The 21,078-nt window shown below is 35.9% G+C and overlaps 3 protein-coding genes and 1 long non-coding RNA gene across 4 annotated transcripts; 3 read left to right on the forward strand and 1 right to left on the reverse strand.

Annotated features, from left to right (window-relative positions):
• Window positions 1-1,248: 1,248 nt before the first annotated feature.
• Window positions 1,249-4,959, forward strand: LOC148601142 (uncharacterized). Its single transcript, XR_015917124.1, has 2 exons — window positions 1,249-2,966; window positions 3,982-4,959. It is a non-coding gene; the product is annotated as an uncharacterized LOC148601142 (long non-coding RNA).
• A 3,200-nt stretch (window positions 4,960-8,159) lies between these two features.
• Window positions 8,160-9,969, reverse strand: LOC148601143 (acetylcholine receptor subunit alpha-type unc-38-like). Its single transcript, XM_088555307.1, has one exon. It carries the CDS (start codon window positions 9,877-9,879, stop codon window positions 8,629-8,631), a length of 1,251 nt encoding a protein of 416 aa, XP_088411433.1. The 5' UTR covers window positions 9,880-9,969; the 3' UTR covers window positions 8,160-8,628.
• Window positions 9,970-13,745: 3,776 nt separating this feature from the next.
• Window positions 13,746-15,930, forward strand: LOC148601144 (acetylcholine receptor subunit alpha-like 2). The gene has a single exon (XM_088555197.1). The coding sequence runs from the start codon at window positions 13,876-13,878 to the stop codon at window positions 15,064-15,066; it is 1,191 nt and encodes a 396-aa protein (XP_088411323.1). The 5' UTR covers window positions 13,746-13,875; the 3' UTR covers window positions 15,067-15,930.
• Window positions 15,931-17,517: 1,587 nt separating this feature from the next.
• Window positions 17,518-18,926, forward strand: LOC148601145 (acetylcholine receptor subunit beta-type unc-29-like). Its single transcript, XM_088556205.1, has one exon. The coding sequence runs from the start codon at window positions 17,696-17,698 to the stop codon at window positions 18,887-18,889; it is 1,194 nt and encodes a 397-aa protein (XP_088412331.1). The 5' UTR covers window positions 17,518-17,695; the 3' UTR covers window positions 18,890-18,926.
• The last annotated feature ends 2,152 nt before the right edge of the window (window positions 18,927-21,078 follow it).

Consider the following 21,078-nt stretch of genomic DNA (forward strand, 5'->3'; position numbering starts at 1 on the left):
TTGAAACAGGATGAAATCAGTCTTACATGAGATTAATACATGAGAGGTCTACCTCCTTAACTGTTACATTTTCCGGAATGTACATATTAATGGATATAAACATGTTACCTTATGACTGATTGTACTAGTCCAAAAATAAATTCTAAGGAAATCAACGGGTCAAAGGAATGTCGGTAACGCAATATGAGAAACTAACGCAGCGCATTCATGTAAACAATATGCAAATAGAAATCCCTGTAAGCCAGTCTGGACACGACCACCACATTTTAACCCATAATTGACCAAGCCCTTTACAATCCTAACAAAAACCAATCTGATGACGAGGTAATGGTTGCTTATAGAGAAATATCTAAGGTATACAGTACATACCCTTCATAACTCGGTGGGTTGTTGTCGCGTAGACCATAACCATTCTCGCTATAAAACCTATCAGATGGAGGTTAAGGTGTGGGTGAGGTGTGATATTAAATGAGGTTATTGTCATGATTTGGGAACAAATAAGTAAGTCAAACAGACTTAGTTCCTGGGATTTGATACCCCCAGAGAACTTAAGATAAAGGGTGATACAGATACTATGAAGTCAGCTTCATATTTTGTGATACACTTAGAAGGTCGATGGCAAAGGAAAACTATTGACCAAACTATACGACAAACGCCATGACTTTTCATTCGGTATTGTCAACTTTCCTTTCATCTGTGCAACATCCTTTCAGCACCTGCGTATGGAGTTTACATATCACAACTCTTACCTTACGATATACAAGTTTTTGTATCGCGATAGACTCTTTACAATTAGGCCTCTGGGACATGATTATATGCTACAAGATTGAAGTCATCAATACCGAAGTTTTATGGTCGTCATCATTAACTCGTGGATCATTACGGTGTTCCCGTCTGCACAATGAAAACTGATTTGTTCAGCGTGTCATGGTTTTCCTTTCCTCTTTCGTCAACCCTGGACTTGACTTTTTATGAGCAATTCGGTGGGTGTTTCTAGTAAAGCAGAGGACGCTTACTCTCCCTGTGCCTCTAGTCCATGCTCCCAGTTTTTAGTGGAGTTCGAGTTTCTCATTTTCTTTTGTTATTTTGTGTGTATTATGTATGTGGTTATCCTTTGTTCTTGGTTGTGTGTGTCTGTTTTCCATGTGTGGTCTCTGTCCCTGGATTACATTCTTTTGATTTACGCTAAAAATTGTTTCCCTAAATTACTCTTGATTAGTATTTAACCAATCAAATATCCATATTTACCACGTGCAAAATTCAGACAATCAATGCCATCACACATTCGAATTTCGACAAATACGAGTCCTTTCATTGACGCCGTTCGTTAACATAATTATATAACAGTATTTTAGGTGCATATGTCCTGTAATCACAATGGAATTATTTTATAATATCGTAGTAAGGGACAAGTTCACTGCAATGTACATTACCACAGACCTGAGATGTTATTAATTGTTTCACTAAATAAATGAACAATGTAGTGCTTGTATTCTCAAAGATCTAAATAGTGCGAGATTACAATGACACATAAAAACCCTCTAAACCATGCATGACAAAGATTGAGTGACCATGTAATGTCTTCGTGACTTTAAGAACGATTTTGTGAAGCATACAAGCACTTTTGGCAAAGAGTCCTAAAAACGGAAAAAGGAGTGTCTGCCTTAAACGAACATTCAAAACCAAATAATGTTCTAAATAGAGGTTATAAAAGATTTAAATTATAAAATCAGGACAAAGCTCACACATTTAATATTTGGAATCACGGGTTTTATCGGAATTAATGCGTTTTTGATCTGCCGACATCACGACCTGATGGCATGAAATAAGGCCAAGTCCTATAATATAACTACTGAAATAAAGAAAGACGTAAACAAATTACGTGAAAACAAATGACCAATGGAAATCATTCTCTTTTACAATGATTTAGTGTTTAATTATTTCTGTTTAATAACTTTAATATTAACTTTGAATTGATAATTAAAACCTCAATATTATTACAATGTAAAATCATTATATTGGGATTGCCTCTGAAGTCATTGTTTTACATTGATCTGAGCTACTTTTTACAATTGAAAATGAACATTCAATCCTAAGTCTATAAAAGTTTTTTATGCATATAATTAAACTGACACTTATTGCAGGATTTTCTTTCGAACAAAGACCCGTGCAGGTCAGGGTGTCAACAAAAATAGGCCAGGGTTCTGAGCATGATTAAGTCGCCTTTCACGACAAGCTTAGCGTTGCTGCGGACCTATTGTTTTGTTTGTTGGGGTTTAACATCCGAGCAGCAATATTTCAGCTATATTCAGACGATGAACATGAAACGGATGACAAAATGAGCATGAAATGATGATGAAATGAAAAAAAAGGGATGGGACACAAGGAAAATGGGGTCGACAAATTTTGATTGCCACTGGAAATAGGGAGAGGTGGGTAGGGTCGGGCAATTTATCTTCCTGTGGCGGAGCCCTATGGTTTCTACTCCGGGAGACTACCACAGTAGGGTTCTTTAATGTGCGAGGAACGTGGCATCTTTCCCAACACGGTGCACCACTATGGTTTGCGGTCAGGTTTTCCGTATTATAACCTGACAACCCCAGCATGTAACACACCAGGGTTACCCCATTCCACCACCTGGGGCACACAACCCAGTTGCTCTGTGGGCAGAGCGCCCTAGCCCCCGGCTAAGGTTCTGAGCACTATTTAGTCGCCTTTTACGACAAGCTTAGCGCTGCTGCAGGCCTATTCTTTTGACACCCGGACCCACATGGGGCAATTTCATACAGAATCACAAATGACATGAAGCTACTGAATCAGGTTTTTATCATATAACTCATCTGAAGACCGGGTCGGAAATCATGACAGGAAAAGATTGATTGTTGGAATTTAACGTCCGAGCAGCAATATTTCAGCCATATTCAGAAAGACTCAATGCTTCATCAACTTAAAAGCAGTCTATTATGGTAAATAACAAAATCATTTGTGTTTGCATTTTACACTATATATTTGAATTAGAATATTATTCAGTCGTATGGAAATGTTGTCGTTTATGAAATCAAGAATTTAAATATATAGATTTAATAAGACAATATGTCGGACTATATAAAGAATGCTTTTAAAAGCAGTTTATGTTATTAAATTCTAATCGGTCAGCATAGTGCTTGTTTAAATCTGTTAGGGAAGAGGACATTGGCCATTCCTTTGTTCACTTTTATTGTGACAAGATGTTCAAGTCTACGTTTATGATGATTTTTGTATTAGCATTTTCACACGTTGAAAGTCAAACGCTGGCTCAGATGAAACAACTTCATTCGGATGTTTTCTCCAATCTTGACAAAGGGGTGATTCCAGTTTCTGATGCCTCGTTGCCACTGAACATTTCAATTACATTTTATCCGAGTACTGTAGTCGATTTCCAAGAGGTTGATGAAACATTAGTTTTAACAGCTGGAATAAATATGCAATGGCGTGATGATGGAATTTCCTGGACGCCGTCTTCCTATGGAAATGCTAATTCGATTCTTGTTTCTCAAGATGAAATATGGTCACCAAAAATAATTTTGTTTAATACCGTTGAAAATATTCAGTTAATTGAAGGTGACATAACATTTGACACGAGGGTTTTCAGTGACGGAAATGTGTCTCACACTTTCATAGGGCTATATCATTCGAAATGCACTGCAGATATTTCAAAATTCCCATTTGATACCCAGAAGTGTTATTTAAAATTTGGTGCAATAGGTTTAGATGAATCGGTAATAAAAATAACTAGTGAAAATGGAGTTAATGATGCCTTTTTCGTTACCAATTCGGATTGGGAACTCACTAAGATTGACTCAGAAGTGAAAAGTTGGAATGGCTATTCAAGCTTTATCGTAACATTATCTATAAAACGTGCTCCTTTGTATTATAGCGTTATTGTTGTAATGCCGGCCCTTATTTTTGGAGTGATGAATTTACTTGTGTTTATACTTCCAGAAGAATCTGGGGAGCGAATCGGATTTGCCATGACAACGCTGCTTTCATACACCATATTTCTTACGCTTGTGACATCAGCCATCCCGGCATCATCTAATCCAATGAGCCGATTAGTCCTCATTTTGATTGTTGCTGTAATACTCAGTGCAGCTGTTGCGGTAGCGACAATATTTGGATCAAATTTATACCATAGGGATGAAAATCAAAAGAAACATAGAATTTGGTTGTTTATAGCAACAAAATTTCCATGGAGCAAAAACCCGTCTAAGGTGAAGCCTATTATAGAAGGTAAAGAAACTCCGGCTCCATTTTCTTGGAACGATATCGAAGTTAAATGGAGAGATGTATGTTACTCATATGATTTACTTTGCATGATATTGTTTGGCATTGCAACGTTCATATTAGCCTGCGTATTTTTTACTATTGCAGCTTAAATATGACTGCCTAAACAACTATGTATTTGCTATCAATTTAATTGTTTTCTGTTAGATAGCAGCGATTTACCGAATGTTTCCAGTGAACAAAATCTCGATAATTCACACTGTGGAATACATTTGTTAATTTCGAACTCGGACATTCTCCCGCCAAAACGTCACAACACGAATTTCAATCCACCGATCACAAAATTAACAATTCATGTTAAAAAATAGCAATAAATAAAAGAGAAAATCTATATCTATGATAATCAATCGTGAATACAAAATATGGTCACTCGTGTCAAGAACGCATACAGATTTAACTCGTGCGTGAAACACATTTCGCAGACTCTTAAATATAGGCGTTCTTCGGCACTCGAGGTCATATTTTGGTTAATTACTCTTTCCATTAATCACCCTATTATTATTCAAATTGTGATATAACGTATGCCAAACCGGAAATAAAATGATACTCTTATTGAAAGATTTATATTCTTGTTTTTTTTTATATCATATTCATCTAAAGCCGGCGACTTTTGAAAACAATAAATTACTATATGAGCATTTAAGTTATAATTGCATGAGTGTGAATGTAATTAAAAGAGGGAGTCCTTCATTATATGCGACTTTGCACACCGAAAAAGTGGATGATATTTGATCGACCTGAGTACAAGGGGTAACAGAAGTCTTTAGTTGTCATAAGTTGTCCATTCCCCTGTCATCAAAATATGATTCAATATATCATTTCGATGTCCATTCGAAACATACCCTAAAAGGTTATATGTAACAAAATGAGACGTTCAATATAATTTCGCTATTTTTTTCGTTCGCCTTCAACAATACGAACAACTACTTTACGATTATTTGACATCTTTCTCCATTATCATGGGCCCTGTGCAGGTCCGGGTGTCAAAAGAATAAGCCACCAGCAGCGCTAAGATTGTCGTAAAAGGCGACTAAATAGTGCTCAGTAACCTAGCCGGGGCTAGGCGGTCTGCCCACAGAGCTACTGGGAGGTGTGCCCCAGGTGGTTGAATGGGGTATCCCTGGGTGTTACATGCTTGGTCAAACACATCCCAGTAGCTCTGTGGGCAGAGCGCCCTAGCCCCCGGCTAGGATTCTGGGCACTATTTAATCGCCTTTTACGACAAGCTTAGCGTTGCTGCAGGTCTATTCATTTGACACCCGGACCTGCACGGGGCAAAAAGCTCATGAAATAAATCGTAGTTTTGAATGCCGACGGTAAAGGCGATACTCGAAATCGCAAATGCGAACACAAAACAACATAAAGGTCCCGCAAGGAACACGTGCAATCGGGTTTTACCCCCCCCCCCAAAAAAAAAAAAGAAAAAAATGAAAAAAAAAATCATTTGATTTTTTACTGTAATTCTTTATCCTAACATCAAACATCATGACAGTAAATACGTAAGTAACAAAAATTCAAAAATAAAAAAAAACAAATAAACACTTACTGGGATGATGGTTCATAAAAAATAAACAGATACAGCGATGAGGGATTTATGTACATTTGATACCAGATGCATTTTCGTCCAAAATTCACTGAATTATCACAATATATTCATTGACTGTATACAAATTTTAAAGCAGTAGACATAACATTGGAAGGCTCTAACTATGACATTGGCACCGCAACAAGGACACTCAGACTTTTTATGTATCCCTTAAACGCGTGATTGCAAATTCTGTACACGCAGAGTCGGCGCATGACAGTCCCCATTCGTTATTTTTATCAACGTTTTGCCTGTAATATCTTTCGGTACTGCAACCCAAATGTTATCATAAAAATCTATCTTTAATTCAGCAGATTCGAGAAAGAAAACTTGTAAAAAATCTATGTTCGTTTATTTCCGACAATTTCCGTAACTAATTTTCCGAATTTAAAGTTCGTCATCAAAACAAAAATAATGATACAACCACCGCACATCAAGATTTATTGTATAAAACTGACGCTACTTCTGCACTAAATGACTAAACTACCGAATATAAAGTAAACTGAGACCGCTGAAATAAAACGTATTTCAAATATTGTCAAAAGTGCGTAACATAATTAAAATGTACCATATAATAACGTCTTGAGCACTTAACATAATTTAAACATTACTCCATATAATATTTAAACAACTGCTCGAAATATTCATAGCATCGAATATTACGTCAGAAATACTAAATATTACATAAATACCAGAAGACAGTCACTGTGTTCCACATTAAAATCATCTGAAAATTTAAACTGGAAAGGGACGGAAAGAAACAAAATAATGCTACTTGTGAGCTATTACTAAGGGACTATTATCTTAATTGAGTTTTATACAAATTTATAAACACTGAAATGCAGACATTACGGAAAATATTACTTAAGAAATCAGACGAAAAAAATTAAATGTGGTGGACGCGTTCTTAAACAAACAGTCGGCATTCCAATTGGAACAAATTGTGCTCAACTACTCGCTGACCTATTCCTTCAAGGGAAATGTGGATAGCATATGGTGTGAATCGGTAATTTATCCCATTCAAGAGCTACATGCAATTTATACAATGAAATGCGCAACGTATTACTAACATTCGATGTACAAGTATGCGCCTTTGCAATATATCCTTGAACTACATGTAAAAAGTTCTAAATTATTCATTTTGTTTTATGAAGAGAATGTACGTGTAGTTGTTCATGACTGTGTATGGTCAAAATAAACAGGATGCCTCGAGTAACGTTTGAAAAGGGGGGTTGGTAACCTTGTGTAATTAAGTTCATCGTCAATCTGTTAAAATGAGTTTTGTTTTATGAAAAAATTGATGAAAATTTAAAAGATCTCAACTACAATTTCTTGTCACTGTTTTCGAATTTGTTCAAAAACTCATAAATTGTTACGACTTATAATCATCAAGAATCGTTTATGGCCTTGACATAAGCGAATTGTTTTCACTTTGTAATAAATCAAACTTAAACTGTTAGCAGGGGGATTCTAGAATGGCAATATTGCAATATGTTTGTAAATTCTGTGGCTAAAAGGATAATTATTTCGTGTCACATATTTGATAGATGATCATCGACTGCCATAAGTGTATACTATCAATGAACTCTTTGACGTGCACAATGTTTGTTTTTGTTTGTTTGTTGGGGTTTAACGTCCGAGCAGCAATATTTCAGCTATTTTCAGACGATGAACATGAATTGATGACAAAATGAACATGAAACGATGATGAAATGAAAAAGGATGGGACACAAGGACAATGGGGCCCACATATTTTGATTGCCACTGGTAATAAGGGAGAGGTGGGTAGGGTCGAGCAATTTAGCCTCCTGTGGCGGAGCCCTATGGTTCCTACTTCGAGAGAATACCACAGTAAGGTACAGTAACGTGCGAATAACGTGGCATCTTTCCCAACACGGTGCACCACTATGGTTTGCGGTTAGGTTTTCCGTATTATAGCCTGACAATCCCAGCATGCAACACGCCAGAGGAACCCCATTCCAGTAGCTCTGTGGGCAGAGCGCCCTAGCCCCCGACTAGGGTTCTGAGCACTATTTAGTCACCTTTTACAAGCTTAGCGCTGCTGCAGGCCTATTCTTTTAACACCCGGACCTGCACGGGGCTATGCACAATGTAAAAAGGCGTCATGCATAAGGGTGTATTCACACTTTTATTCATGTATTTCAGTTTTTGTTCTATTCTTTCTATTTTAATGATCAGAAAATATGTTTGAATTTAATATATGTGAATTCGACAGCGACATAAAATATGAATAGTTATGAAACTATTTTTTTTCTAAAATTATCCTCTTTTTAATATCAATAAATTAAGCTCAACTGTAGTAAACTACTGTTTTCGTTGAAAACGTAACATAATATTTAGGAAAAACCACAATCAAGTAACGCACCATTGGCTGATAGACTAAAATAGATATAAAAGTTTTTCTTTATAATTTATCAAAATTTCACGAGTAAATCATAAAAAGTTCACTCAATGATGTCTCCTTAAATGTTTTGTTATAAAACGGATTACTTCTAAAAATCACACTATTAAGAATCAGAGTTGTTCAATATTAGGCGAACAACAGTTATATTTCGTAAGATACATACGAAATCGTTAATTTTCTGTCATCAACCAATTCCTCGACTGGTATTGTGTTTTATTCCTTTGAAGTAAAATCACAACAGATCTCCGTTAAAACTGTTATTGATAACATCCTACATGTAGTAATATTGTAATTGTTAGGGAGACAACATGGCAACGGTAAAGAAAACGATAATAATTATGATAAACACAACATATCCAAACACAACGCTATAAAAATCAAGGCCACGACTAACTTCTTCCCATGTTATATTCTTCTTTAAAAATATTTTTGTAGTCGGACAGTCATTGACATCTGCCATTGAATTGACATGTAAAGGCTTAACGTTTGCTTTACGGTTCTTCCGAACGAAGAATTTCCAAAATTTGCTAATTTCACCAGTGTCCTGTCTGAAATAAAGTGAGGTCGTAACAATTGCTTGAACAACTATTATACCGCTAACAATGATCGTGACAATCATCATTAACAACAAAAAACTCATTGGATTTGAAGAAGCCGGTATAGATGCTGAAACGATTGTCAGAAAAATAGCGTACGAAAGCAAAATCGTCATCGAGAGACCAATTCGTTCACCAGATGATACTGGGAGCAAAAACACAAGAGGATTCAACAATCCAAATACGATCGTCGGACAAACCACGATAACACTACAGTATAAAGACACCCTTTTAATTGTGATATATACATCAAAAATTGAATAGCCATTTAACGATCTTACTTTGCCGGTTATTGATAGAAGATCCCAGTTAGAATTCGGCGTATTAAAATCATTATTAATGGGATTCGAAGATACCTTAAATTTGGCATCGTGTTCTAGAAAACCCCAAACGTTAAACTGCAAAACACAGTTCTGTGTATCGTACGGAAATTTGAAAATATCTGTTTTACACTTCGCCTTCATCACACCTCCAATAGGTGTCGTGACATTCCCATCATATGTAACTATGGCAACAAATTCTGAATCGGTACCAACCGGCTCTAAAACATCAGCAGCATTTACAAGAATCACAGGGGGTTTCCATACATACTTGTTTGGCACTGAAGTATGCACTGCCCCTCCATACGATGCAGGATTCCAGGATAAGTCGGGATCGTTCCATGTTAATTGTAGTCCTCCTAAGATTATAATTGTCTCTGCCAGTTCGTCAAACATTCCAAGTGTCATGAAATAGAATGTTGTCTCAATTTCAAGCGGTGTATTAGCATCTATACGCGGAATTACTTCCATCCGATGGTTCGAAAATTTATCAGTAAACAATTGCTTAAAATCAGACAGTTGTTGTCCATTTGTTAAACATACCGAAACCCAAAAGATAGCTAATTTGGTCATAATTTTTGAATTCTCAATTGAAAGCATTTGACAATTTTTACGAAGTAGAGAGAACATCTCACCTACAACATACTAGGTAGTTTCCTGTAGCTTATTTACCTAATTTATATCATTATGTTTGTTTTATAAGCTTCTAATTCCAAACTACTATTTTTGTTATTTATCCAAATGCTTAGTATAAAAGTATGACAATACATTCAACTCGAATGGCATTTAAGGTTCGCTAGACAGGGTAATCGCTTTTTAATTGAATTTCAACATCCTTTAAACTCCAATAGCTGATTAATGAAACAGAGATTTGATTAAACAATATGAAGGGGATAAAGACATGAAGTAAACAACATTATCCTAACGATTATCTATTCAGTCTAGGTATTTAATTTAGATAAATTACTTCACCTATGACAATTAAAAAAAATCGAAAAGACGTAGATATATGATAAAATAAGGATGTTTCATAAAATGGGAAAATGCAGTGGTGTCCAACATTTAAAACACCGAAAAAATGGATTTAAATTGCGCGTTAAACATTTAATGTGTATACAAACATTTCATTTTTGAAGTTATCGCAGAGTTTTGAGAAAATGGTCGTATATAAGCGTGGATGTTTACTCTGGGCAATGAATCAGGGTAACGCTAAACCTAATTTGTTTAATGGAAATTGACAGCGTAAAAAGCTTTAACATGAAATAAGGATATTTTGTTCCAAAACTAATAATATTGGTAGCGTCTCAATATTGTGTTTGGGTTGTTATTATATCAACTGGCTTTACTATATATCTGATTAATTGTTACAGCTTCCAGAAAATATATACAATGTATAAAATGTCACCCAAAACTATTAATTGTTTTGTTTTAGATATTATTATTAAGTCCCCGAACACGAAGTTTTGCGACTTATTGTTTTTGCTCCGTTTCTTATTCTTCTTCTTATTATTATTATTATACTTCTGATGATGAACGTAAAGGTGTCCGGACGATTACTCCGAGACCGTTTATTCGATTCATACCAATCTTGACTAAAAAAATCAAGCATGCTTGATGCCACCTTCGGATATGAAACCTCCATACGCAGGTGGTGAAAGGATGTTGCCACAAATGAAAGAAAAGTTTACAATACGGAATGAAAAGTCATAGCGTTTGTCGGATAGTTTTGTCGATATTGTCAAGATATGAGACCGACTTCACAGTGGCTGTACCATCTTTTATCTCAAGTTTTTTGGGGAAGATGCGATGTATAAAATCCATGCAACTAGGATTGTGTACCGATAGAACGTCATTTGGATAACACAGGATGATCGTGCTCAACAATATTCTTTTCTTTGGATCTGATCAGCTATTAAGTCAGCCTCATAAGAGTGAAACAACAGGTAATAGGTCAGCGAGTAGAGGAGCACATAAAAATCTTTCAACATTTCATCAAGTTTTTGCATAAAGCAAAACTTATTTTAACAGATTGACGTTGAACTTAATTACAAGGTTACAAGAAACAACTCTCCCTTGTTGGGGTTTAACATCCGAGCAGCAATATTTCAGCTATATTCAGGCAATGAATATGAAATGATGATGATGAAATGAAAAAAGGTATGGGACACAAGGATAATAGTGTCAACAAATTTTGATTGCCACAAGAAAAAGAGAGGGATTGGTAGGGTCGGGCAATTTAGCCTCCTGTGGCAGAGCGCAAAGGTTTCTACTCCTCTCGAATACCATAGCAGGGTTCTTTAAAGTGAGAAGAACGTGGCATCATTCCCAACACGGTGCACCACTATGGTTTACTTTCAGGTTTTCCGTATTATAGCCTGACAACCCCAGCGTGTAACACGCCAAGGGTACCCCATTCCACCACTTGGGGCATACAACTCAGTTGCTCTGTGGGTAAGAGCGCCTAGCCCTCGGCTAGGTGTCTGAGCACTATGTAGTCGCCTTTTACAAGCTTAGCGCTGCTGCAGGCCTATTCCTTTGACACACTGACCTGCACGGGGCCAGGCAGATCGAATTTAGATTTGTGTTTGTTATATTGATTATAAACAGCACTCAAATTAATAACTTCAACAATTTTCTTAATAACTCCACATTTTATTTGCATCAAATGAAAACCATGTAGTAAACTGATTGCAATCAGTTTGAAATAAAATCATTCAAAAACGTCATTAAATAAATGATTCTTTGATTTGTAAATACATTCAATAAATAGTACGTTAATTATTATCCACACAATGACGAGTTTTGTAGAAAACGTTTCAGTTTCAATTAATCTTTTCTTCTAATTAACACTAAACTACGCAAACTTAAGCGCAAGGCAAAAATAAAAAAAAAATTAAATTACAAAACACATGCCGACGCTACATTTTTTTTCGTTTTGAAAATGTCTAAATGGAGTTTTCGACGATATATTTATCTCTTAATACAATTTGTTGTTAAAGATATTTCAGGAAAATCCAACCTTCTCTTTGTATAACTCTAACTTAAGTATTTTTTTCCTTTAATTACTAGTTAGAATGTTACTGTTTTGATTATGAAAGTTTGAGAATGATACGTAGTTGAGGACTTTGATAACATAAAACAACTCACATGAAAAATACGTTATTGGACCCTCGCTCAATATCTCATCAGCCCCGTGCAGGTCCGGGTGTTAAAAGAATAGGCCTGCAGCAGCGCTAAGCTTGTCGTATAAGGCGACTAAATAGTGCTCAGAAACCTAGCCGGGGGCTAGGCGCTCTGCCCACAGAGCAACTGGGATGTGTGCCCCAGGTGGTGGAATGGGGTACCCCTGGCGTGTTACATGCTGGGGTTGTCAGGCTATAATACGGAAAACCTGACCGCAAACCATAGTGGTGCACCGTGTTGGGAAAGATGCCACGTTCCTCGCACGTTAAAGAACCCTGCTGTGGTATTCGATAGGAGTAGGAACCTTTGCGCTCCGCCACAGGAGGCTAAATTGCCCGACCTTACCCATCCCCCCTTTTTCCAGTGGCAATCAAAATTTGTCGACCTTATTGTCCTTGTGTCCCATCCTTTTTTTTTTTTTTTCATTTCATGTTCATTTTATCATCCATTTCATGTTCATCGTCTGAATATAGCTAAAATATTGCTGCTCGGACGTTAAACCCCAACAAACAAACAAACAAACATCATTTTCATGTCAATTATAATTTGATGACCAGATTAAAAATTAATTTTTGATTAGAAGCAAGTTTTACCGGACGCGTTCAAAATATGAAACCAATAATTAAGATAACGGAACGGCAGTATGATTTATTTTGGTACTCTATATACGCATCACCCGTGCAGGTCCGGGTGTTTAAAGAATAGGCCTGCAGCAGGGCTAAGCGTGTCGTAAAAGGCGACTATATAGTGCTCAGAAACCTAGCCGAGGGCTAGCTGCTCTGCCCATAGAGCAACTGGTACTTATGCCCCAGGTGGTGGAATGGGGTACCCCTGGCGTGTTACATGCTGAGGTTATCAGGCTATAATACGGAAAACCTGACCGCAAACCATAGTGGTGCACCGTGTTTGGAAAGATGCCACGTTCCTCGCTAGTTAAAGAACCCTGCCTCGCCATAGGAGGCTAAATTGCCCCACCCTACCCATCCCTCCCTTTCATCTTGTGGCAATCAAAATTTGTCGACCCTATTATCCTTGTGTCCCGTTCCATTTTTTATTTCATTTCATTTTATCATCCATTTCATGTTCATTGTATAGATATAGCTGAAATATTGCTGCTCGGACGTTAAACCCCAACAATCAATCAATCAATCATGCTGCAAGACTCTTAGCAAGACTTGTTTTTGTAATAATCTTTCATTTACGGAAGTCAATACACATGATAATTATGTTTATTGAAACTGGTCCCACCTTATAATTGTAAACCAATAAACGTCTAATGGTACCGATTCTACATCACTTTGTATGAAATGGCGATAGGGTTTGGGTGTTCTAGGAACATTAAAATACTGTATGCTAGGTGCATATATACAAGTTGATTGTCACATTACGACGTTGTATGGTGGAATACCAGAGTGATTATTTCTAAACGTGTTAAAACGTATAATGGCTAAATGTGCAATTTTCATAACTTTTATTTGTTTATCGCACGGACAGAATCTGTCTTATTTTAAAAAATTATTTACCGATAAATTTTTGAACCACAGAATGGAAGTTATTCCGCGTGTGGATGCTGTTACCCCACTTGAAATAGAAACAACATTCTACTTTATGACCCTAGGATCTTTTGATGAACTTGCCGAGACAATTATTATTTTAGGAGGAGTCCAATTGACATGGAATGACCCTGAACTTTCCTGGGACCCTTCGGCTTATGGAGGAGTAATATACACATCAGTTCCAAACAAACATGTTTGGAAGCCACCTGTTACTCTCGTGAATGCTGTTGATGTGTTAGAACCAGTTGGCGCAGACTCAGACTTTGTTGCTAAAGTATCGTTTGACGGCAACGTGACAACTCCTGTTGGAGGAATAATGAAGGCAAAATGTACTACTGATATTTTTAAATTTCCATACGACACCCAAAAATGTATTTTGCAGTTCAACGTTTGGGGATTTGTGGCCACTGAAGCAAAATTTAAGTTATCTTCAAATCCCATTAATAAAGACTTTTTTACACCGAATTCAAATTGGGATTTACTTTCGCTGACTGGAGATGTCAGATCCTGGAATGGATATTCGACCTTAGATATTCACATTACAATCAAGAGAGAATCCCTATATTACAGCGTAATCATGGTGTGTCCAACGATAGTATTTGGTTTGTTAAATCCACTCGTTTTTCTACTGCCGGTAGAATCAGGCGAACGTATCGGTCTTGCAATGACAATTCTCTTATCATATGCAATTTTCTTGACAATTGTTTCAGCATCTATACCAGCGTCATCAAATCCTTTGAGTTTTTTACTACTGATGATGATAGTAACAATTGTAATAAGCGGGATAATCGTAGTTAAAATCATTTTGATCACTGCACTATATTACAAAGAGGATTCTGGCGACATGAATAACTTTTGGAAGTTCTTCGGTCGTAGGAATAAACCTTCAAAGGTTATGCCCTTACGTGTGCACTCGAACATTGATATCAACGACTGCCCGAAGTCAAAAATATTTTTGGAAGAGAATACAACGTGGAAAGATGTTAGTCGTGGTCTCGATTATGTTTGTGTTGTCATTGGTTACGTCGTGTTTATAAGCATTATAGTTATTTATTTCACTGTCGCCATACTTTCCTGATCAAATATTCATGTACATTAATACACAGAAACAAATACCATACAATTGTTATATGTGTAGGATTAATTTGAAAAATTATGTTCATGTGCATATTAGGTCATACAACAACGATCTTGACATGTATTTCTCTAATGCGTCTGGGACATGTAAAAAATGAAAATTAAGTTTTTGAAACTAGGGCCAAGAAAGATATTTAGTTAAAATCGTGTTCTTTTTATTGCAATAATACATTCTTTTTACTGTTCATTTTATATCCAGATTGATATATTTAAAAATTATAAAATCGCCCTCGGGGGTATATGTAAATCTCAACCAAGCACCAATTAAATTACTACTTTTATTTAACATGGCTCATTTTTTAAAAAAAGATTTAGATGTATTTTTAATATCTACTGGAGACCAAAAAGATTTCGTATAGCATGGAGTATTGTATGAACATATACAATGATTATTACATTAAGGGTCTTTCAATATATCATCACACTTCACGTTCAGATTATTGTATCTTCAAACATCAGCACACCATCTTTTTTCCCTGTAAGTATATAAAAAATGTTTGGACAATTATTTGTTCCTTGATGTAATTGTATTATAGTTATTCGTCATCATCATTACATGCACCATATCTGTCCCCTTTTTGTATTCATAATGATGCTCTGACTTGAGTCCAATCTGCGTTAAAATGAAATAGGATTCCCGGTGGTGAATATGTATATTCACCATATCCATTCTCGTTATATTTAACAAACTCATTTCCTGTCTTGTTCTTACAAATAGCTGAATTTTTTGTTTCAAATTAATTCTTAAGAGTTATGACAGAGATGCCGAAAACGTGACTATAAATGTTATTCTATCTTAAATCATTTTTTCCGGATATATAAATATTTTGTCTAATGCTTCATTTATCAAGGTAACAAGGATTGTTTGTTTGTTGGGGTTTAACGCCCGAGCAGCAATATTTCAGCTATATTCAGACGATGAACATGAAATTGATGATAAAATGAACATGAAAGAAAAAATGGGATTGGACACAAGGATAACAGGGTCGACAAAGTTTGATTGCCACAAGATGAAAGGGAGGGATGGGTAGGGTCGGGCAATTTAGCCTCCTGTGGCGGAGCGCAAAGGTTTCTACTCCTATCGTGGCATCTTTCCCAATACGGTGCACCATTATGGTTTGCGGTCAGGTTTTCCGTATTATAGCCTGACAACCCCAGAATGTAACACGCCAGGTTACCTTATTCCATCACCTGGGCACACATCCCAGTTGCTCTGTGGGCAGAGCGCCTAGCCCCCGCAGCAGGCCTATTCTTTTGACACCCGGACCTACACGGGGCTTCTGATTTAGGATTGGTTTTAAATTGGACTTCATATAAATGCAACTACCTCGAGATTTACCTGTTAATTGATTTAACCATGAGTTAATTAATATGATAAAGACAAACTTAAGAGTTCGTTTGTCCGATTGATTTTTTTTTTTTTCAAATAAAACAAATAAGGTTAATTGCGTACGGGTTAGTTAAATTTCTCTTTGTCTTAAATCAACAGAGTAGTATTTTAAAGCAATAAGTGGTTGAAACCCGAATCCCATAAGGTAATATTCGCAAAAATTGACGCGGTTATTGTTGAATCTCCTATTACATATAAACGTTCGCTTTAATTTGGATCCAAGTTAAGGGTTAGATAGGAATATCTCCTGACCCGTGCAGGTCCGGGTGTCAAAATAATAGGCCTGCAGCAGCGCTAAGCTTGTCGTAAAAGTCGACTAAATAGTGCTCAGAACTGTAGCCGGGGGCTAGGGCGCTCTGCCCACAAAGCAACTGGGTTGTGTGCCCAAGTTGTCGGAATGGGATACCCCTTGCGTGTCACATGCTGGGATTGTCAGGTTATAATATGGAAAACCTGACCGCAAACCATAGTGGTGCACCGTGTTTGGAAAGATGCCACGTTCACGTTCCTCGCATGTTAAAGAACCTTACTGTGATATTCGATAGAAGTAGGAACCATAGGGCTCCGCCACAGGAGGCTAAATTGCCCGACCCTACCCACCTTTCCCAATTTCCAGTGGCAATCAAAATTTCTCGACCCCATTATCCTTACGTCCCATCCCATTTTTCATTTCATCATCATTTCATGTACATTTCATCATCCACTTCATGTTCATCGCCAGAATATAGCTGAAATATTGCTGTTCCGGCGTTAAACCCAAACAAACAAAAACTGTTTTATCAGACTGCAATATTTACTCAAGACATATTTGCCGTGCCTTCTTCTAAGTATGATTTGTAGTTTAATTACATAAATACTTTACACTTCTACTGGAATGTTTAAGGACATTTAATTCATTGTCAAAAGCACGTAATTATAATGTTCAATGAACCCGAACTTACATTTCAGTTATCAGCTGACAAATGATATTAAAAGCTGTATACTTCAGTTGTAGTCTATTATTGTTAGTAGTAAAATATAATACTGCGTTTTACTTGATAGTATCAAAACGAGTGAAAATTATCTACCTACAGACATTATAAAACATAACCTGAGTATATGATTGAATGTCTTCGTAATAACTGTACGTTATTTTATTTTATAGTAAAAGTGAAAAAGCATTCGCAAATATTTGACAAGAATGGCTTCTTATGCGATTTTAATGATTTTAGTATGTTCTTCTCTTGGACAACAGTTGTCTGACTATAAACAATTGTTTACAGATAAATTTTCGAACCATATTACAGGGGTTATGCCACGAGTTAATGCAAGTACTCCACTCGAAATTGAAACAGCATATTATTTCATGACTTTAACAAATTTGGATGAGATTTCTGAGACAATCACCATTTTAGGTGGGATGATGTTGAAATGGAATGATCCGGACTTATCCTGGAACCCGTCAACGTATGGAGGATTACTGTACACTACTGTATCGAGCCAATACGTATGGAACCCACCGGTGACACTCGTTAATGCTGCCGATGTCCTAGAGCCTGTAGGTACGGACACAGATTTCGTCGCAATAGTAACCTCTGATGGTAACATTACTACCCCTATTGGGGGTGTAATGAAGGCAAAATGCACTACTGATATTTTCAAGTTCCCGTACGATACACAGAAGTGTTTACTGCAGTTCAACGTATGGGGATATCCGGAGACCGACGCAAAATTTGTACTGTCATCCAATCCAATTAATGAACAATTTTTTACAGCGAATTCGAACTGGGATATAGAATTAATTACGGCAAGTGTGAGATCCTGGAATGGATATTCCAACTTAGATGTATATATCACAATCAAAAGACAGTCTTTATATTATAGTGTCATTGTAGTTTGTCCGACCATAGTGTTTGGTTTGTTGAACCCTCTTGTATTTCTACTTCCGGTAGAATCAGGTGAACGTATTGGTCTTGCTATGACAATTCTCCTATCGTACGCCATATTCTTAACTATAGTTTCAGCATCTATACCGGCTTCATCAAATCCAATGAGTTTTCTTTTGCTGATGATGATAGTTACTATAATAGCGAGTGGCATAATTGTTGTCAAGTCAATAATTATCACATCGATTTACTTCAGGGAGGATACGAGAAAAATTAATAAATTTTGGAAATTTTTTGGACGACGAAACAAGGGTTCAAAAGTTAAACCTTTTGGCGTTAATTTGGATGTTAATGTTAGCGACCGCAAGAAGTCAAATTTACTCGTAGAAGAAAATATATCATGGAAAGATGTGAGCAAGGGACTTGATTTTTATAGCGTTGTGTTTGGGTACTTTGTTTTTATTATCATTATAATTATTTTCTTCACTGTTTCAATGTTATCACCGTAAAAAGCTATTTTAAAAAAATAAATGTACATACACACTACTTAATTATTAATAAGCATAACTGGAACCGATGTACACAGACTTCGGATACACATTTAAACATTTATAGTTTAGCTTTCATTTTAGTGTATGTCAACCTCTAGTTTTTCAGCAGAAAGATCTTGAGAACTATTTTAGTACATGCTTTTACTTTCCTGTTGTTAAGCAGCCGAACAGCAAAGTATAAAATGGCGTCGTTTTCATTTGCAAGAGTCACGCAACAAATCGTGACCAGAATGGCGATGTTTTTAGCGGCACGATTTCTGACGAAAACTCGCTTCGTGTGACCATTTCTATTACCATCGGTAAACAATAAAATAAACGTTCAAATCTTTGATCATATATCTACATATTTATCCTTTCAAAACAGCGAAATTAATCAGTAGGAATGATTCTGTCAGCTTTTAAGTCACCTACTCCTTAGTCAGAAATTTGCAGGTTGCCGGAAAAAAATTAAGATGTCTTCACTTTCCGATTCTGAACAGCTCAAAAATTTCAACATGCTAAAGTATCAAAATCTGAGACTACTTCACAGAGTTTGCAGTCATAATCTGGTGTGAAATGCAATTCTGTTAGCTTTTTCTAAATTATGCATCGAGCAAGGGAAGTAACCCGGTATAGAAGTATTTTTTAGTTCCAAACAGAGTTTCGACCCACATATTCAATTAATTTTTTTTTTTTAAATAATGTAATAAGTTTATAATAAAAAGAAGAAAAGAACTTTTTGTCAAAATATTCTTCTTGCATTCATCTGTACCAGAATGACTTGTAAGCCAAAATGGACAAAAAATACATTTTTAACATTAACTTTTTATTTTCTAATATCAGAAAACTATGTCTTAGTATTAGCATACACCTGTAATTAAAACAAGTCTATGGAATTAGAAATTCATTTTTATTACAATGAATTCATTTTCATATTAAATATTTATTCTTGAATATTAGAACTAAATTTTTAATATTGAAAAATATAGTTATTTTTTTTTATATTGAGAATTCATAAATTAAAATTTTAGTTTTTGACATTAGAATTTCATTTTTATATAAAACAAATTAATTTCTTAAGAGAAATTAATTTAATTTTCTTATCATAAAATTCCTTTTTATATTTTTAAGATTGTTGTCAATTGAATTTGATTTTTTTAATATCAACATTGAATTTAAAACAAAAGTATATTCTTTTATCATCCCTTTCATGTTCATCGCCTAAATATAGCTGAAATATTGCTGCTCGGGCGTTTAACCCCGACAATCAATCAATCAATCTCTGATCAATGCCACTTATATTTGGGAATTTGTAATCACAGTTGCTATTCCTTCCTTTCATTTACAATTGAACTCAAACAATTGCTATAGAACACTAAATTTAATTACTTAATTCTCGATCATGCGTAACTTTTATTGTTATCTGTAAATTACAATGTACTAAGCCTTCACTGCTTGAGTAGACGTCTTAGATCTCAATTTCAACTTGAACGGAATACAAAGGACAACGGTTACCAATTACTCATTAAACATGCTAATGTTGACATTTTAGATATTTAGAAACCTGAATCAATTAGATACGTTTAACGCTAATGAGGTTGTGCATATTGTAGTTTCGCCCTGTTCAAACCTCTCTACTGATATATTATCTAGGACAATTTTAGTTATGATAGAAATTAAATTGTTAAGGTCAGGAATCGTTCTGATTTGAAATTATTACAAATCGTTTTAATCTAGAATCGTCAAAAAATGTTTTGATTCATTCAAAACCAAAAATACCAAAAATGAAATCGTGCTACTATATAATCATTGCTGACAGATATGCATTCAAAAATGCATCATTTCAATACTGACTGAAGAGCTTTTTTTATTTACGACAACCAATGAACATTTTGCAAACAGGGAAATCATCCGAAGTACAATCGTTTTTTACAAAGAGCTGTAAAGTATCCTTCTGACATAGATTTTATCAATGAACCAACATTAATCTATGTAAGCACTGAAAGTATTTCAAAACCTGTCTTTCACCCGTGCAGGTCCGGGTGTTAAAAGAATAGGCCTGCAGCAGCGCTAGACTTCTCGTTTAAGGCGACTAAATAGTGCTCAGAACCTTAGCCGGGGGCTAGGGCGCTCTGCCCACAGAGCAACTGGGATGTGTGCCCCAGGTG

Source organism: Perna viridis, chromosome 12 (genome assembly GCF_037379345.1).
Source record: "Perna viridis isolate PV_CMFRI_1.1 ecotype Kerala chromosome 12, ASM3737934v1, whole genome shotgun sequence".
Taxonomy (NCBI): domain Eukaryota; kingdom Metazoa; phylum Mollusca; class Bivalvia; order Mytilida; family Mytilidae; genus Perna; species Perna viridis.

Coding starts and splice junctions, on each gene's coding strand:
- LOC148601144 (XM_088555197.1), top strand. CDS start 13,876: ATGGCTAAATGTGCAATTTTCATAACTTTTATTTGTTTATCGCACGGA.
- LOC148601145 (XM_088556205.1), top strand. CDS start 17,696: ATGGCTTCTTATGCGATTTTAATGATTTTAGTATGTTCTTCTCTTGGA.
- LOC148601143 (XM_088555307.1), bottom strand. CDS start 9,879: ATGTTCTCTCTACTTCGTAAAAATTGTCAAATGCTTTCAATTGAGAAT.